General features: G+C 40.8%; 1 protein-coding gene across 1 annotated transcript in view; it reads right to left on the bottom strand.

The window, feature by feature from the left end:
* The window catches only part of PCDH15 (protocadherin related 15), a 772236-nt gene that overhangs the window by 177347 nt on the left and 576737 nt on the right, over positions 1 to 18152 (bottom strand). Inside the window, exon 21 of the mRNA XM_084633606.1 lies at positions 4344 to 4460. Within this exon, the coding sequence (XP_084489732.1) occupies positions 4344 to 4460 (117 nt within the window). The remainder of the gene's footprint in view (positions 1 to 4343; positions 4461 to 18152) is intronic.

Here is an 18152-nt window from a genome sequence, read left to right as displayed (position 1 = left end):
AAAAAACTCAGAGATATATTGCCTTTTCATCAAAATTTGGGACAAAGTCAAATTTTGAAGTATCAGAATTTACCATAGGACAGAAAATCCATTTTTCATCCAGGTCTACTATTGATACAGTGGCTCCAAAATATCCTCTCTCCTGGCCTTGTTCACATAGTTCACTGGATTTACAGATAACTTGAAATGAATAAATCAAGAAGGGAATATGGCTAACATACTGGTGGAGGAGTCCTGATCCAGGGCCCATGGACTATGACCTAAGGAATTGATCAAGATTTGAGCTATGGCTGTGCAGGAGGCAAAGAAAATAATTGTAACATCCCTCATAGATAAAGCTAAGATTTTGTCATGGCTGTCTTTCGTAAAAATCACAGACAGGTCACAGGGAATAAACAAAAAATCATGGAAGCCCATGACTCCTCCCTGGGTCCAGCTGGGACTCTGGCATCCCCCTCACCATCCACAGTGGCTGAGAGAGCTGCTGCCCTACCCCCACCATGCATGGCGGCTCAAAGGGATTGCGGCTGGGAGCTGCGGGGTCCACCCTGATGCCCCTGTTGGCTGGGAGCTTCAGGTACCCTGGCAGCAGCTGGGAGCTGCAGAAGCCCCCTGCAGTAACTGGGAGTTGCTGGGGCCCTGCCAGCTGACAGCTCCAGCCCTGCCGCCCCAGGGATGAAGCAGAAATGTCATAGAAGTCTCTGGAAGTCACGGATTCTGTGATATTCATGACCTTCATGATATAATATTAGCCTTACTGTCACGTTATTGACTTGAACTGGGACCATATAGAACATGGTTGCAACCAAGTTCCTGTAGTGGCACCAAATCTTGTATAAAGGGGATCAAATAAGACAGGTTATGGTTTGCTGGTTATGGTTATGTGTGCTATCATTTTTGTAGTTAAAGTTTTGTAGTTAAAGTTATGAATATTGGCTCTATACTGTCTGTATTTCAAATTTACGCTATACTACTGGGTGACACCCCAGACAAGCTGGTGTCCGCCTAGCCTGCTTGATGGCCCATTAAGGACCATCAGCTATACAACTGACCCACTGAGAGAAAGCAGACATGCCTTGTGATTCATGCCTACGGATAGAACTCTGAGGTTTTTCCAGGCCATGTGATGGACAGCTTGTCTTTGAGACAAAGAAAGAAAGATCACATGGTAAGAGAATATAAAAAGCTGCTGCAGCTCCTCCATCTTGTCTTCAATCCTGCTTCATACCTCTGCTAACCTGAAGCTTTGAACCAAGGACTGAAAGACCCATCCCAGCTGTGGATGTTCTTCAGAGACTTGATTTGAACTTGCAGTTTATTCTATCACTGCTGCAAGCCTGAACCAAGAACTTTGCCATTACTGTAGGGAATTGATTCCATTTAACCAGTTCTAGCTCTCATCTATATCTTTTTCCTTTTACGAATAAACCTTTAGATTTTAGACTCTAAAGGATTGCCAACAGCGTGATTTGTGGGTAAGACCTGATTTGTATATTGACCTGGTCTGGGGCTTGGTGCTTTGGGATCAGGAGAACCTTTTTTCTTTTACTGGGGTATTGGTTTTCATAACCATTCGTCCCCATAACAAGTGGCACTGGTGGTGATACTGGGAAACTGGAGTGTCTAAGGGAATTGCTTGTGTGACTTGTGGTTAGCCAATGGGGTAAAACCAAAGTCCTCTGTCTGGCTGGTTTGGTTTGCCTTGGTGTGCATAGAAACCCCAGCCTTGGGCTGTAACTGCCCTGCTTTAAGCAGTTTGTCCTGAATTGGCACTCTCTGTTGGGTCCCACCAGAACCAGCATTGTTACACCTTCATGACATAATCTTAGCCTTTCTCATAGCATACACAAGTCATACACAGTGGAACTGCTCCCAGTGGTGGATAATTTGGTTAATGCGAGACGACTAATTGTAAATCGAGTAGAGATTTTACATGTGAGGAATTTGCAGGTTACTTTGAGGATACCGTCTCTTGAATTGAGACAATTTGCTGAGTTCCTTAAGTGACAGGGAATTCCTGAGGGGACAAAATGGAGCCATTGCTGTTCAAGTTTCACCCAGCGTTGCTCACTGAGCTCCTTGAAATACTGTGTGTGCTTCATATTCCTCCTAACCTTCTACTGAAACTGCCAAACTTTGTAAGTTACAATAACATCCTTTGTAATGTGAACACCTGAACCACACACCTCACTAATGTCCTTAATACCAAATACACAGAATACCAAAGAGATACCTGATGACAACAAAGCTTCAAGCAATATCGACCTCAGCTGGAAATCTTAGAACACTAAAATAATTAAAGTTTCAGAATACCATCTTAGTAGAATTTTCAAAATGACTTGAAAACAAATGATGGGGGTGTGAGCAATCAGGATTAATTCCTCCTCAAATCACTGGATGTCTGATTAGGGCTAGAATGTGCATAGTCTTACTCCCCCAGGGCAGAGAACAGACACTGACCAGCCATTGTGTTCCCAGGCACACAAACTGGAGAAATCCATCTTGGACAGCAGTATTAGTCTCCACCTGTCTTGAGTGTGCTCCTTCAGTTGAGCATGAGGACTAGCCAGCCTGTCCTCCAGACAGATTAATGAGCTAAACTGTGTTACTTTAGGACCACCCAATTGGCTGGCCAGCCTGATTGTCTGAAGAAGCCAGCAGGACTGTTTTTAAGCTCTTCAGCAGCTGCAATTACTCATACCCCTGCCTTGTTTCCAGCCTTGCCATCCAGCTTTATTCTTGTCCTGTTCCAGTCCACTCCAGCCTTGCTTCCTCCTGCCTCTGGCTCCAACCCTGGGCTCAACACCTGGGTCCTGACCCCAACTCTGATCCTTGACTCCAGTCCCTAGCTCCCGACTCCTGCTCCAACCACTAGCCCCATTTGGGACACCACCAAAGAAAGCTATACGGGAAATAAGAGGGTGGGGCTATTGCCCTAATCCCCATCCACAATGGCTACCAGAGTTAGGCCGGCAAAGGGAAATGCACACTGACCTCTGTGAAAGGGCATAGCAAAAGCTGCTAAGATCTATGCTCCCCTATGTTAGAGGAGGCATTGCACCTGGCTGAGGCACAATGGGTCTGAGAATGGCTGCCAGTATTTAGCACCTCTTCAGCCTTTCCATGCAACCTCAAATCTTTCCCTGATGTTGTAAGATCCTTAGGAGACAGACTGTGTCTTTCTCTGTGTTCTGTATAGAGTTCAACACAGAAATGACATTAATGAAATAATACATAGTAATAATAAATAAATATTGATACTATTAACCTGAATTTTTATAGTACTCTCTTTACAGATCTTAAACATACAATGGGCCAGATCCTCAGCTGGTATAAATTATCCCAACTCAATTAACTTCAAAGGAGCTAGACTGATTAACATCAATTTTCCATTTTGTGTCTGGATTTTTTGCAAAGGGATAACACAGTCAGTACATATTAAATATGACTTATATAAGTATAGCCTTAGTATTTCAGCGCTTCTCAGTGTTAAAAAAAACTATGTACTGTATTTAATTATAACCGATTTATGTGGAACTCTGTCAAAATATTAGCATTAGCTTTTAATGTGCATTGCAAACACTCTCTCAGAACACCACTCCTCGAGCATTTGGAGTGTTTCTTCTTCTCCTTAGTATTCTAAACATTAACAATCAAAATTAAACCCTTCTGACAGACTATTTTTGGCTTTTGTTGTCCTCAGTGTATCATTTGGTCACCAGTGTTCATGAACCTCCTTGATTACACAAATAGATATTACCCATCAGAAAAGATAACAAGTCAAAAATGTGCACGGTTCTGTCAATCAAGAGCTTCACCAGGGAACAGTGATAAGAAACCAGTGGCAGAAATAAACTTTATCCCCAGATCAACCAAGCTCAGTTCAAATACTACATTTCCAAAAAGGGCTATTGATGAACTGTGCTGTTTTGTTGAACACTAGTATGTCACATAGACTGGAAACTCACAATGACTGCAAATCAAGGAAATGACAAGCTTGCAAAGTTGTGTTTTGTTTTCTTTTTAAGCCACAGAGCTGTTCCAAATGCAGGCAGTCATGGGTTTGCTTCCTGCCTATTCTTTTTATCATCTGTGCCATGAAGCCGGATAACTTCCCATCAAAAAGAAGCTGTATCGTTGATTTGTCAGCCCTGGGAAAAATCATTTGAAATGCAGCCTATGTCCATGATGACAAAGGACAGGCTGGGATAAAAAATTTATGCAAGCTACTGCTGTGCGAGACTCATAATAATCTCCTTTGTTGCTCAGAGGTTTAGGTCACATATGAGGGTTAAAGATTTTTCCCTCTTGGGTGAAGTGTATTAACAAAATCATTTGCTTACCGGAGGATCCTGATCTTCAGCTGAAACTGTAGTGATTACAGTGCCCTTGATTGCATCGGGAGCAACCAGTCCCCTGTAGAGAACTTTGCTAAATACTGGGGAGTAATCATTCATATCCTGCAAAATATAATTAAGAGTTTAGTTCTCAAGTTGAAACTAGACTATGGACCTATCCACAATTGTTCTTTCAAACTATACCCATTCACTCCCTTCCCATTAGAGAACCCATTTGCCACTGTCAGCCTTTCCATACTCTCAATTCTATTACTATCACACAAGCCTGGCACCCAAGAGGAAGATGCCAAATTTTCAATATAATATTATTGTGTGAGGGATCCACGTAAAGTAATTCTACTTCAGAAAACAGTCTGTCACCCAAGTAAATAAAGCTTCCAGGGACTGCAGAGATTCTTATGACATTTCAAGCAATGTCCCACAATATGTCTTTGTTAATTTTCTAAACTGGATGAGCTTGCTCTTTCTGAAAGTGCTTTTTACACTACATGTGACAGAATGACAAGAAAATATAAGACCAGCTTACTATAAATACTTTATGAGAGCCTAAATTATTATTTTCATAGTGACCTATGTATCGTGAAGGAAAAATTTATGTTAGACTCTTTGGGGTTTTTTTTTTCAAGCAAAGGTACATTATATTGAGGAAGGCAGTAAAAAGAAAATAAAAATATAAAACAAAGTTCAACCATGCTCAGCTGAAGGACCATTAATAACTGCCCTATCAGGAGCCAAATACATTTCAAAGCTTCTCTCCAGCAATTCTGTAATTTGTTAATAGGAACAACCATTTACCTTGATTGTGTGATTTATCCTGAAATATGTACTACATAAACAACACAATCAGGATTAAGGCCCACTAAATTTAATTAAAAAAAATTAAATAAAGCTAAACAAGTGCAACTTTAAACCACCGTTTTTATTTTTCATTTAACTTCTGTTTTCTGCTTTAAATCTATTTTCATAATTTGAATATATTAGTAACAGCTTTATACATTTTTACACTTGCAGAGAAAACAGATGAGTTAAACTCATTAAAAAATACATGTGCAACTTTTTAAATGACCAAAATCAAAGAGGGAGAGCATGGAGATGAGCACATTGTCCCAAATACATAGGAAAAATGCCAACGTGTGAAGGACATGGTTTTAATTAGTCTGCAACTTCATTAACTCGTTTCGGAATTAATGGCAATAACTTGTACAGTGCAGCTCATCATTCCCTCCTCACTCATTTCCAGCTACTTGTGGAAGGTGGCCATCAGTCCCCCCACAAATCCACTACCCTCCCCTCACATAAGGGCTCAGGGGCTGAAAAAAGGGGATTGTTAGGAGCTTTGGTCCTATTCCCCAGCTGCTTTAGGGGATGCCTTCCCCCAGAGTGCACTTCCAGTTCCAGTTTTTCAGGGAGCCAGACCCCTAAAGAACAAATACCTGCACTGGACACCTGTCACTAGTTTGGCTGCCACTCCTCACTGCCCACCAGGTTCCCAAATACTTAATAATTCCCTCCCAAACCAAAAATATATCTGCTCCTTGATCTGGGAGCTGTACTCCATCATCCCTGAATAACTTAGGCACCAATTTATGAAAATTTTGGTGTGCAATTATCAACTTCCCTCTCCTGATGATAAATTTAGCTTTGTAAACCTACAGAGGCCTGATGGAATCCCACCACACTGTCCACTGTAGTATTTCAAACTAGTTTACAGTCTGCCCAAGGAAAAGGTCCTGGATCTGCTCTAAATCTCTCTGTGCCTTGATGATTTAGTCCTCCTGCCAGTTACAAAATTCCAAATAATTTTCACCCTGGTGTACAGTAATCATTTCAGCTGGCCATTTCTTGAATGCTCCTCTTACCAAGACAACTCAGGTGTGCCTCAGCACCAAAGGCCCAGCTGCAAAGCTCTAGGGGAACTGGCTGCCCACCTATGGGCCCATAGCTCCAAACATTGACTCTTCCCTTGCTCCTCATATAACACCCCATCATCCATATCAACTCAGAGTAGCCTCAATGATGAGGCCCAGCTGTGAACTTCCAGGGGGAACTGGCCACCTGCCTGTGGGACAAATGTGAAATAGATCTCTATTGGCAGTCAGGGCATAAATAGATATATAAAGTCTCCCTGCTGGTCCACATGGGGCCCAATGGCTTTCAAGAGCCCATCTAGCCAGTCCCCAGATCAGGTGATGCCTAACTCCCTTTTTTCCCCCCCTTGCCACCAAAAGGAGGGGAAACCATTAAAAGAGCCACACCCTCTTTCTTGTTGCTTGACCAGACAACCCCCTCCTCACCTTGAGGCTGTTGGGGGTTGAATTTTGCAAATTAAAACAGATCAGAATTCTTTACATTGGGTTATGGCGATAGAAATGGGTGCCTTCAAATTTGCTGACCTTTTGCAGCTGGGCATTTTACTTCATCTGACAATGTAAAATAGAGGACTAATTCACACAAACAAATCACATTTTTCTAAATACTTCAAAGTGATCCCAAGTTTGCCAAAAATTAAGGCTCTGCTTTACCTTGCCCCAAAAGACTCATGGTTGAATCTTTGTATTGTTGTGTGTGCGTGTGCACACATGTGTATGTATACACAGAAAGAGTTTTGAAGCATCACACAGCAATCTCAGACTCTAGGAGTTCATCCACACTCCGTTTTCAATTATTACTATTTATTACTTGTAGAACCATAATGGGATGGGATGTTAGATGGGGTGGGATCTGAGTTACTACAGAGAATTCTTTCCTGAGCATCTGGCTGGTGAATCTTGCCCATATGCTCAGGGTTCAGCTGATCGCCATATTTGGGGTCAGGAAGGAATTTTCCTCCAGGGCAGATTGGCAGAGGCCCTGGAGGTTTTTCGCCTTCCTCTGTAGCATGGGGCACAGGTCACTTGCTGGAGGATTCTCTGCTCCTTGAAGTCTTTAAATCACAATTTGAGGCCTTCAATAGCTCAGACATAGGTGAGAGGTTTTTCACAGGAGTGGGTGGGTGAGATTCTGTGGCCCGCTATCGTGAAGGAGGTCAGACTAGATGATCAAAATGGTCCCTTCTGACCTTAATATCTATGAAAAAACCCCGTTAAGATCTAGAAGAGAATAAAAAGATGGTTCCTGCCCCAAACATGGGGGAAAGATGCTGGATTCAGCTAGAGAAGTGATCTGATCGCATATAAGGTGGAGGCACCAGAACAGTCAGAGAGTCTAAATTAAAACTAACCCAAGTACAGATTTAGGTACCAGCTATTATGCGCTCCATAGAAATTTTATAGTTCAGGTTTAAGACTGTCTATACCAGGGGGGCTCAACTTCCATAGTAGGATTCCTGCTGGAACAACCCTCCTATTTAGCAATAAGGGAAGGGCAGGTCATGACCTTGTGACCATCTGCCTCCCACCCCAGATGAGGACTCCCAGTATCAATCATGCTGGAGAAAAATCCAATTAACAATGGAGATCATATGCATGTCCTGGGGATATACCCATGTTGCACAAGTCCAGGAAAATAATGGCTAAACAAATCTTAAATACAGCTCTTCTAATTTTATCTAAATTTTGCCTCCTATTGTTAGGAAAAGGGAATGAGGGGTGGGTATAGTAGGTCAGGGAAGGCTCTGCCTTCCCTGGCTGCAGCTGTTGCCATGGGACACTGGGCTGGTGATGCTGTGGCCCCGGGCCTGCCGGCACGACTGGGGCTGTTCTGGCCGGGGCTTGGATCAGTCGGCTGGCTGGAGCTACTCCGGACAGGGCTTGGGTCAGTCGGCTGTCTGGGGTCAGTCTGGGGCTCCTCTGGAGGTGACGGTGGGGGGAGGGGAGCAGAAGAGTGGCTTGGGGTTCCAGCCAGTCAGGGGATTCTCTGGTCACAGGGGGGCGGGGGGCTGGGGGCTCCACCTGCGGTGGGCAGGGCCTCGTGCGGAAGGGGTGGGGCCGTGGCGCTAGCCTCTCCAAAGGCAGGGGTGGTGGGGTCTACCCGTCACACGTGGAACAGGGAACTGACATTTTCAAAATGTAAAAAACCCCCCAAAAAAATCCCACCCACATCCCACCCAACATCAACAATGCTGCACTAATTTATCAATACGTTTAAATATCCAAACACAGAAGTCTATTAATCCATTAGATGCATAAGTATTAGCTATTAGATGCGTAAGTAAATATAGCATTTGCATTGTGGAAATGTTAATGATACTATGAAAATCTTGGTCAAAGTTTTCAAACAATAGTATCCTCCAGTTAAGCTCCTTAACCTCTACATTCTTAATGACTTCAGTGGGAGCCGCTGGGTGTTCAGCAGTTTTGAAAACCAGCCTACTTATTTGAGAGGCTTGATCAGGATGTACAAACCTAGTTTGAGGTCCTGTTTTTGAAAGACTTCATCTTTTAATTTTCATATTTGACATTCATTAGATTTAAACTTGCAACCTTAACATAATAGTAACGTAGGTTTGGGTAGGCTTTTTTATTAATAATTATTATTATCTATTTATAATTATATGGCATTAACTTTGCCTTACATTATTTAAGTCAAGGACAAACTGTAGTTTTAAAAGTTAATGCTTCTGTACTGTCATTGGCTTGGGAGAGGTATGATGCCATGTTTGGGAGAGAGACATATACACACACAGAAAGCAAAACAAAGAGGAAACACTTTCTATGGATTTGGAGTCAAGGCTCTTGGACACTTACACAGACCTGCAAATCACCTCCCTAAGGGCAGGATTTATCTGAAACTGCATATATTTTCCTTTGTGCTCGCAGGGTAGTTCTGATGCCAATAATACATTTTCTTTTAAGTGGAAAAATGTCAGAAGGGACAGATTTTTCATGCCAAAACAGTTCTGGATTTGTACTTCACTATGGTGATTTTTAAAAATCATCTCCTGAAGGGTTCTAACTGCAATAATTATTAAATAATACAATACAGCAAAAAGTCATTTGCAATTTTTCCTTTCCTGGTTTTATTTGTTACTCCTTTTCTTTCACTTCTTTTTAACCTACACAGTTTACTTAATGTTCTCAGTGTTTGCTGGCAAACAATCACATTCATAGACAATGCAAACCGAAGAAGCATGAATTAAGTGAATGTAAACTCCTACTTCACAAAGAGATTAAGACAGTCATCCACTGAATGCAAACAAAGCTGACTTCTGCATTCATTGTGTATTTGACTCTTGATTAGTGAATATGAATGAGACTACACATGCCAATGGGGATGAGAAGGTCTAAACTACACGTAAAGTATCTCTTTAAAGAAAGAAAAGTACAACTTTTTCAATACTTTGACAGGAACCTTCATCATGAGCTCTCCAATGAAATTAGAATCTACTACTTGCATTTATAAAGGTTTAAGTACAGGATGGCCAAATGGGCCTCTCACACATAGTTAAATAACTTTTTCTCATATTGGGACTGCAATTCAAATCCCCCTCTATCTGATTAGATAGAGCAGTGGTTAAATATTTTTTTTTAAAAAAACAGATCAATCTGATGGCATTTTCATTACTACTGATGCTACTTGAATAGATCTTGTGATTTTTCCAAAATCTGCTCATATTTGTTACATGGTGGTCTCTCAGCTACAACCCTGGAATCTCACAATACCACCGTACTAGAAATCTGAGGAAAAAGTTGTTTTTATTCCAGTGAGCATCCAAGCTTTTTTGTGCTTATCTGAACCTACTGAGGTTCTTTTGTTGCTATTTGGAGTCATGTCCCAATTATTTAAGTCTGAGCAATGTTATTTATGAATCTGGTTATGGATTACAGTAACCATTTCCTGTCCATATTCCTTTAATTGTTGTGGTGAATATATTAAACCTTATCCTCTGTTACCCTATTCCTGTGCTTCGTTTAGGAACTGTAGAAGGGAGCTTTAGACCACCTTTGCAATATCCTTATTCCTGGTTTGGACTTTGGTGTAAGTTAGAGTAACTCCATGGCAGCACCTCTGTGGGTATATTGTCCAGCAGCCATTTCTACTTCTTTAATGACCCCTTTACACTGAATTGCAACAATGGGCCCATAGAGCAGAAGAAAACTGGATCCATTGTATATTTGAAAGACTATATTTGACATGTTTCAGAGTAGCAGCCATGTTAGTCTGTATTCGCAAAAAGAAAAAGGAGTACTTGTGGCACCTTAGAGACTAACAAATTTATTTGAGCATAAGCTTTCATGAGCTACAGCTCACTTCATCGGATGCATTCAGTGGAAAATACAGTGGGGAGATTTATATACACAGAGAACATGAAACAATGGGTGTTACCATACACACTGTAACCAGAGTGATCACTTAAGGTGAGCTATTACCAGCAGCAGAGCTGGGGGGGTGAGAGTGGGGAACCTTTTGTAGTGATAATCAAGGTGGGCCATTTCCAGCGGTTGACAAGAAAGTCTGAGGAACAGTGGGGGGTGGGGGGGATAAACATGGGGAAATAGTTTTACTTTGTGTAATGACCCATCCACTCCCAGTCTTTATTAAAGCCTAAGTTAATTGTATCCAGTTTGCAAATTAATTCCAATTCAGCAGTCTCTGGTTGGAGTCTGTTCTTGAAGTTTTTTTGTTGAAGTATTGCCACTTTTAGGTCTGTAATCGAGTGACCAGAGAGACTGAAGTGTTCTCCGACTGGTTTTTGAATGTTATAATTCTTGACGTCTGATTTGTGTCCATTTATTCTTTTACGTAGAGACTGTCCAGTCTGGCCAATGTACTTGGCAGAGGGGCATTGCTGGCACATGATGGCATATATCACATTGGTAGATGTGCAGGTGAACGAGCCTCTGATAGTTTGGCTGATGTGATTTGACCCTATAATGGTGTCCCCTGAATAGATATATGGATGCAGTTGGCAACGGGCTTTGTTGCAAGGACAGGTTCCTGGGTTAGTGTTTCTGTTGTGTGGTTGCTGGTGAGTATTTGCTTCAGGTTGGGGGGCTGTCTGTAAGCAAGGACTGGCCTGTCTCCCAAGATCTGTGAGAGTGACATAGAGGCATAGACATTTCGGCGTCCCCCACTCCTGCTTCCTCTTTGAAACTTACCAGAGACATGGATGAGAGACAAGTAAACCCCATTTCACATAAAATAAAACCAAACCCAAACCATCTCCCAAACAAAACCCAGCCTGATTATTTTTTTAATTCAGCAGGTGAAAGTTCAGCTTTCAACCTTATTTTACATTTTCACATGCATCTGCACATTCACATTTCACCAATACCAGAAGCAGGGGTGCCAAAGTGTCAATAAAACTGCTTTCCCAGTGTATCTCGTTCTAGATGCCCGCAGGACTGCAAACCTCATTAGTTTAGAAAGTGCATCCTTGCAAAATTCACAGCCTTAATTAGTTTGAATAAGAACTTGGCACATCTGCCTCCTCAGTAAATCTCTTATATTTTTGAGGACCACCTGCTACGAATTTGGATTATATCTGGATTGCATTGTAGTTGATGGAATCCAGAACAGAATTCCACAGTGGTTGTTGTTCAGAAGTTCTTGTCTTTGCAAGTACCAGTAAAATAATTTATAGTCTTGTTTCTTTCAAAGACCATCAGCAGATGAGTCAGAGCAGACCCTGAAACAAAGTGAGTCCAGACTCTTGACTGAATAAACTTATTCCTTCAGTAGATACTTTACAATACACTGCCATATATAGCTGTTACTGACTCCTGTAGGTGCATTCCTCATGCTACAAAATTCTGAGATTTTGCCCAACCCTTTAAGTAGTACAGATTTTAACCATTCTTTTTGGTGACGCTATGTGATTGTTATATTTAGTCCCTCAGAGAGCAAAGGTTAATCCCCAGACTTCTCGTAAAACTTGCCTATGTGACAGATTTGATTGTTAGTTGAATATATATCACTTTTTTTTGTGGTTAACAGAGATTCTGGATGAGGGAGGATGAGCAGGAGGTCAGCAGCTTAACTGAGCAGCACTAGCCCATGCACCAGCTCAGGTGAGTCATCCCCTTCTCCCAGGTCCAGAGGGATGGGGTACTCTTAAAAAAGCCAATACTCTAGTCCAGAAAAATACCCCCTTCCTCCTACCTTTGAGATTGCAGGCAGTGCGGAATGCTGCGAACAAGTATATCTGAATGTAAAATGTTAAGGGTTAAAAGAGAACTAGCAGCATAGGTCCTGAGTAATACATATCCAGCTGGCTTCTAAAACATGGCATGCTGGCTGGCATGGTAGCTCATCCTCTTTACCTAGTGCTCTGTGGAGCGGTAGGCATAGATTTTACCCTGCTGTTTGTGTTGGTTAGAGAGTAGGGAGGAAAAGAAACTCCCTGTACTGTGTTCTGCTCCACACAAACACATCAACTGCTCCTTTGCAGCACAGGGAAGGATTCTACCCTTTCACTGGAAGACGGGCTTTGTTTCAGAGGCCTAATAATCTTTTGGGTATATTTATGGAATATTTAAGGTAAGCTACACACGTAAGAGAAGATTTTTTTTAGTTTGGAAAATCATATCTGGATCTGTCAACCATAATAACAATGTTGCTTTAAAATATCTCTTTGTTTTCAGATAATACATGACAAGTTCAGCATTCTCTGAAAGTTTTTGTCATCTTCTGTATGTTCTTATGTGTCCTTAGTGACTGAAAATCAGAGACTTAAAATAGAAATGTCAGAAAGAGAAATCCTGTTTAAGGATGATACAGAACAACCACTGCTATGGGAAAAGAAAAGGAAACCATATTTATATATTTATTTTTCTAAGGTATTTGAATCAGTACCAAACAAATATGCATATAAAGTCAATAGTAAGGCAGAGGGACTTTGTCCTAAAACTGCCTTTCCACCAAGACAAACTTTAAACAAGAACTTTTCCTAGTAAATCTCACATGTTTGTACTGAATAAAATGCCCTCTCCCACTTGGCAGCAAGATATTTTGGTGATTTATGGACAGATAAGAAAAAGGGTTATCCCTCTCCCCCACACTTTTCAATTGCCAAATCTGCCTGCTCATTTTACATTAGACACCAGGCTTCCAGTTTGGGGTTTAGGTTAAAATAAAAAATAATTGATAGCCACATAAAAATCACTGTAGTGTTTCTTATCATTCAGCATAATTGACAGTGTGTACTCAAGAAAGGTCCAGAAGTGGAACAATGGGTGTGAGAGTATGTGTACTTTTCTTTAAATTTGTGGCACAAATCAAGGCAGGAAGTAGTTGGCAGAAGTTCTAGCCAGAAACTCTTCATGTGAAGGAGAGAGAGAAGCAGCTTTAGTGATAATACTGTTTTTCTTATTCTAATAAGGTTCCTTTTCAGAAGAAACTGACTCTTTACAGCAATTTATTATTTTCACAGTTTCTTTGTCTGTATTGACAGTGATGTATCGTAAAACTTCAGTCTCTCCCTATATTATAACTTGGTATAGTTAATACTATTTGTCCTTTGCATTTATAAACACTAAAAAGCATCAATGATGTTGTAAAGAAAAAGCATTGTTTTTTTATTATTATTATTATTTCTGGTGAAAAATGTCAATATGTTTAATGCAGTCTGCCTCTGATTTTTGTTTAAACATGGGAGTTGAGCATAGTCTTCATTTCTAACACTGCAAATCTGGGCCAAGACCTTCAAAGACTAGGTGCTTAACTTACACTCTTGACTCCAGATTTAGGCACATAAATGAAGTGGCCTGATTTTCAAAAGGGCTGAGCATGCAGAAGCTCTCAAGGAATCATGGCTTCAAGGGACCATAAGCCAGGTAGGGATAGCTGGAATGAAGCATACTCCAGACACACCCCACAACTGCCCCAGCATGCCCCTTCACCTGGGGCCGTGGGGAAGGAGGTGAAAGAGCTGTTTATGAAATTACTTACCTTAAAATAATGGTGGTTCTTCAAGATGTGTTGTCCAGATGTATTCCACTGATGGTGTGCATGCACCCAAGATCAGAATCTTTTGGCCAGCTGTGCATGCACTCTGAATGTCTTTTTGTCCCTACCGGTGAGACTTGTTGGTGGATACACCAATTCCTAAACCAAATATCCTGCTAGTACAGGAGGTATGAACAAACTCTTACTCATTTGTTTATATAAAACATAGCTGTCATGTTGTCTGTCATAATTTGAATTGCAAGTCCTTGAATCATTGGGAGGAAGATGGGTCAGGCTCAATGAACTGCCCTGAGTTCTAGTAGGCTTATATGCAACCTCTTTTCCTGTGGGTCCATCAGCACTGAACTTGATGGTGGTTTAGATAAGCTCCCCAGTCATATGAGGGATGCATCAGTCACAAGGAGTTTGGTGGGAAGAACAAACCAACCTTGCACACATGACTGGAATCATTCCACCAATTTACGAAGGGAAGGACGTTGAGGAGAACTAGCACTGACTTGATATGGTGTCCATTTGGTACATACACCAACTTCAGACAGACTTGCGTACAACATAAGTGAAGGTTAGCACGCTGCATAACAAATCTACATGAGGCCATGTGCCTGGGGAGAGTCACTGAGGTATGTGACTGATTCTGTAGCTTGTTAATGAGGCTTGTCATAGATTTGAGGAAGGTAAACTTGAGGCAGTTAAGCTGTGGCTGTGGGGGAGTCTATCACCAGAAAAACTCCTAAGGTGCATAATCCTTCTACAAAGCTTTTTCATATTGACCCATTTAATGGCTATGTGTGAATAAGGTGGGCAAAGGAAGTTATAGGATTCTTCACAAATATTGTACAACCAAAGTAAAATCAAAGCATAATAAAGAAACAAGGTTTTCTCCTTATCATAGCTCCATTTTATGTTTGGTTTCTTGTTTCGTTTCACATTGCTTGCATGAGGCAGAATATGAAAGGAGCAGGAAAGGACATGTATTTCTCATCGTTTCCCTGGGCAAAGGGTAAAAAATTATGCTCAGAGTGCAGTACAGGAGAAAGTTCATATACTCTTATTTAGCATACTTTATAGTAGCTACCCTTGGAACTATTCCACATAACAAAAATGAGGACTGATCCACAGATTTCTTGAAGCCATCTCAATTGCTAACCCAGCTGTCATCTCAGCTCTAGCATGATCTGTTAGCCCTCCCCCCCAATCAATCCCTTAAAGCCATAAAGTCATGTTTACAAGGATTAAAGGAGTCTTTTCTATAAACCACTCTCTAAAAACTAATATTGACATTGCTGGAAAGAAAAGAGAAAATGCTAAACACAATGGTAAGTAAACCAGGACAATCATCTTGGAGTGGGGATGAGGAGAACGGAAGCACTGGAGAGAAAGAGCACCAGAACTAAAAATCAGTTTAAAAAAAAAGATGGAAGAAGGTAAGTAAAATACACTAATGGTCAATAAGGTACTCATAGACATCTGGTGGTCAATTGAGGGGAAGAAAAAGACTAGTGCAGGATAGAAATATTTGAGTTAGGGGATACCAGAAGAAAATGAGTCTGAAAACCTAACTGTATTTCCAGAGATATTAATGAATATTTTAACAAGGGTGATGCCAAGACACCCTTTATGTCTGCCTCCAACATAACTTCAGCAATATAAATGGATAATATTTAGATAGGTAGAATAACCTCCTCTTTCCCCTCCCTCAAACTGGGGGAAGTAAATAATTAGAATTCAAAGTATTAGATCTCCATCTTGAGCTGCATCTAAATTGTCCTCAGCACAACAGAGTGAGGTGCGGGTTAAAGATAGTTATGAGGCCAGCCATCTTTGCAGCTTCTGGATCCTGTAGCAACTGGGGATTGGATTAGTCCCTGTCATAAATTAGAGCAGCCCCAGAGTTTCCCCAATTTATTCCTGGCATCCTAAGGGGCTGTTTCAATAACTAGAGAGCCAAGGCTTAAGGTAGAACAAAAAGCCATCCCTCTCTTCCCTCTTATAGCTATACCCCCTGTGCTAGTGATTGGGAGGGAGCATGCCAGCCCCATGGCATCTTGGGAGAAGTAAGGGATGATAAAGGGGGTGTCCTTGGTCTTCGAGTTAAGCCAGCATTACAGCTGCTTTCCATTACTAGATGGATGCAAAGCAGTCATAGTGGGGAATGAAGTCTGACCATAGATATATATTCCCTTTTTCCTCCCTACCCCAGCAAACCAGTGATATAGTTCATGACTGTAAACATGCTTTTTCTTTATTACTAAGATGTAAAATACCCTGAACTCTTTTGTGTTCTAACTGTTGCTAACCAAAGAGAATTTGATCTAGCATGTTTTGCTACAACATTTATTAATTTTTAAGGATTTAATACAAACAACAGTGACTCAAGATGACACTTCAGTAATAACATAAAGCTCCTTTGTAAAAGTGCTATTTTAACCAACAAGTACAACTATGCTATTCGACTTGCACGCACCAAAACCATTTGGCATTTGCCCCTCAATCCAGAAGATACTCCTGTGAAGTCAGATTAAAGGTGCTATGTGATAAAAACCAGTATTAGCCTTCCCTCCCCAACACTACACAAAAGCAAACACCATTTCCAGTAATCACAATTTTTTTAGCTTATTGAAACATGATTACCCATTATTTTAAAAGAAAGTTTATAAATCTTAATTTTTATACCATGACTGTCACCACAGTATTTCAATTTCAGGCTTTGTATTATCTGACTTATTACCAAAAAGCACTGATTATTTTTGAAAGTAGCTGCAATAAAAGGCAGTTAAATCTGGTATCAATAAATCTAATAAATAATTCAAAAGGGAGGAATTCCTGTAAATAAAATACAACATAATCATTAAGGGTTCTATTGATTTAGCTAGACTGTTAAATGAATTGCTCTGTTGAGAAGTCTTTTGCTATGGTTGACATTTTCAGAGCTGTCTAGCTGGGAAGTCTATATCAAATGCAGTTCTGCCAGGATCTCCTTTTTATTGCAAAGAAAAAGTACCTGTCCCAATGTAATTAAAAGGCTACGAAGTTGTGCTTTACTCTTCTGGGTCTGATCTGCTGGCAATATTGTTTGTTAAACTAAGTAGGAATGGCTTTGGAAATATTATACACTCATGGTTTTTAAAGGATGAGATCAAAATTTTAAAAAAGAGCTTGTAAACATATTTCTAGAGTTTTTCCCTACCACTTTAGGACAGTGTACTAGGACATTATCTGTTGCTATAAAAGTTTCCGGTCAACTATATCAAATGGGAAATCATTGGGGCCTCACTATAAAACAACAAGACTGAACAACAACTGAGCTAGTAAATGTGCATTAGGGATTGTCATAAAACTAAAGGGAAGGGTAACCACAATTCTGTATACAGTGGCTATAAAATCCTTACTGGCCAGAGGCAAAACCCTTTCACCTGTAAAGAGTTAAGAAGCTAAGATAACCTCGCTGGCACCTGACCCAAAATGACCAATAAGGGGACAAGATACTTTCAAATCTGGAGGGGAGCGGGACAAAGGCTTTGTCTGTCTGTGTGATGCTTTTGCCGGGAACAGATCAGGAATTACAACTCCTGTTAAGTTAGTAAGTAATCTAGCTAGAAATGCATTAGATTTCCTTTTGTTTAATGGCTGGTAAAATAAGCTGTGCTGGATGGAATGTAAATTCCTGTTTTTGTATCTTTTTGTAACTTAAGGTTTTGCCTAGAGGGATTCTCTATGTTTTGAATCTGATTATCCTGTAAAGTATTTACCATCCTGATTTTACAGAGGTGATTCTTTTACCTTTTCTTTAATTAAAATTCTTCTTTTAAGAACCTGATTGCTTTTTCATTGTTCTTAAGATCCAAGGGTTTGGGTCTGTGTTCACCTGTACAAATTGGTGAGGATTCTTATCAAGCCATCCCCAGGAAAGGGGGTATAGGGCTTGGGGGGATATTTTGGGGGAGACAT

Source organism: Lepidochelys olivacea (genome assembly GCF_965140295.1).
Source record: "Lepidochelys olivacea isolate rLepOli2 genome assembly, chromosome: 7".
Taxonomy (NCBI): domain Eukaryota; kingdom Metazoa; phylum Chordata; order Testudines; family Cheloniidae; genus Lepidochelys; species Lepidochelys olivacea.
The sequence above is the reverse complement of the archived record's forward strand: the minus strand, read 5'-3'. Positions and strand labels throughout refer to the sequence as shown.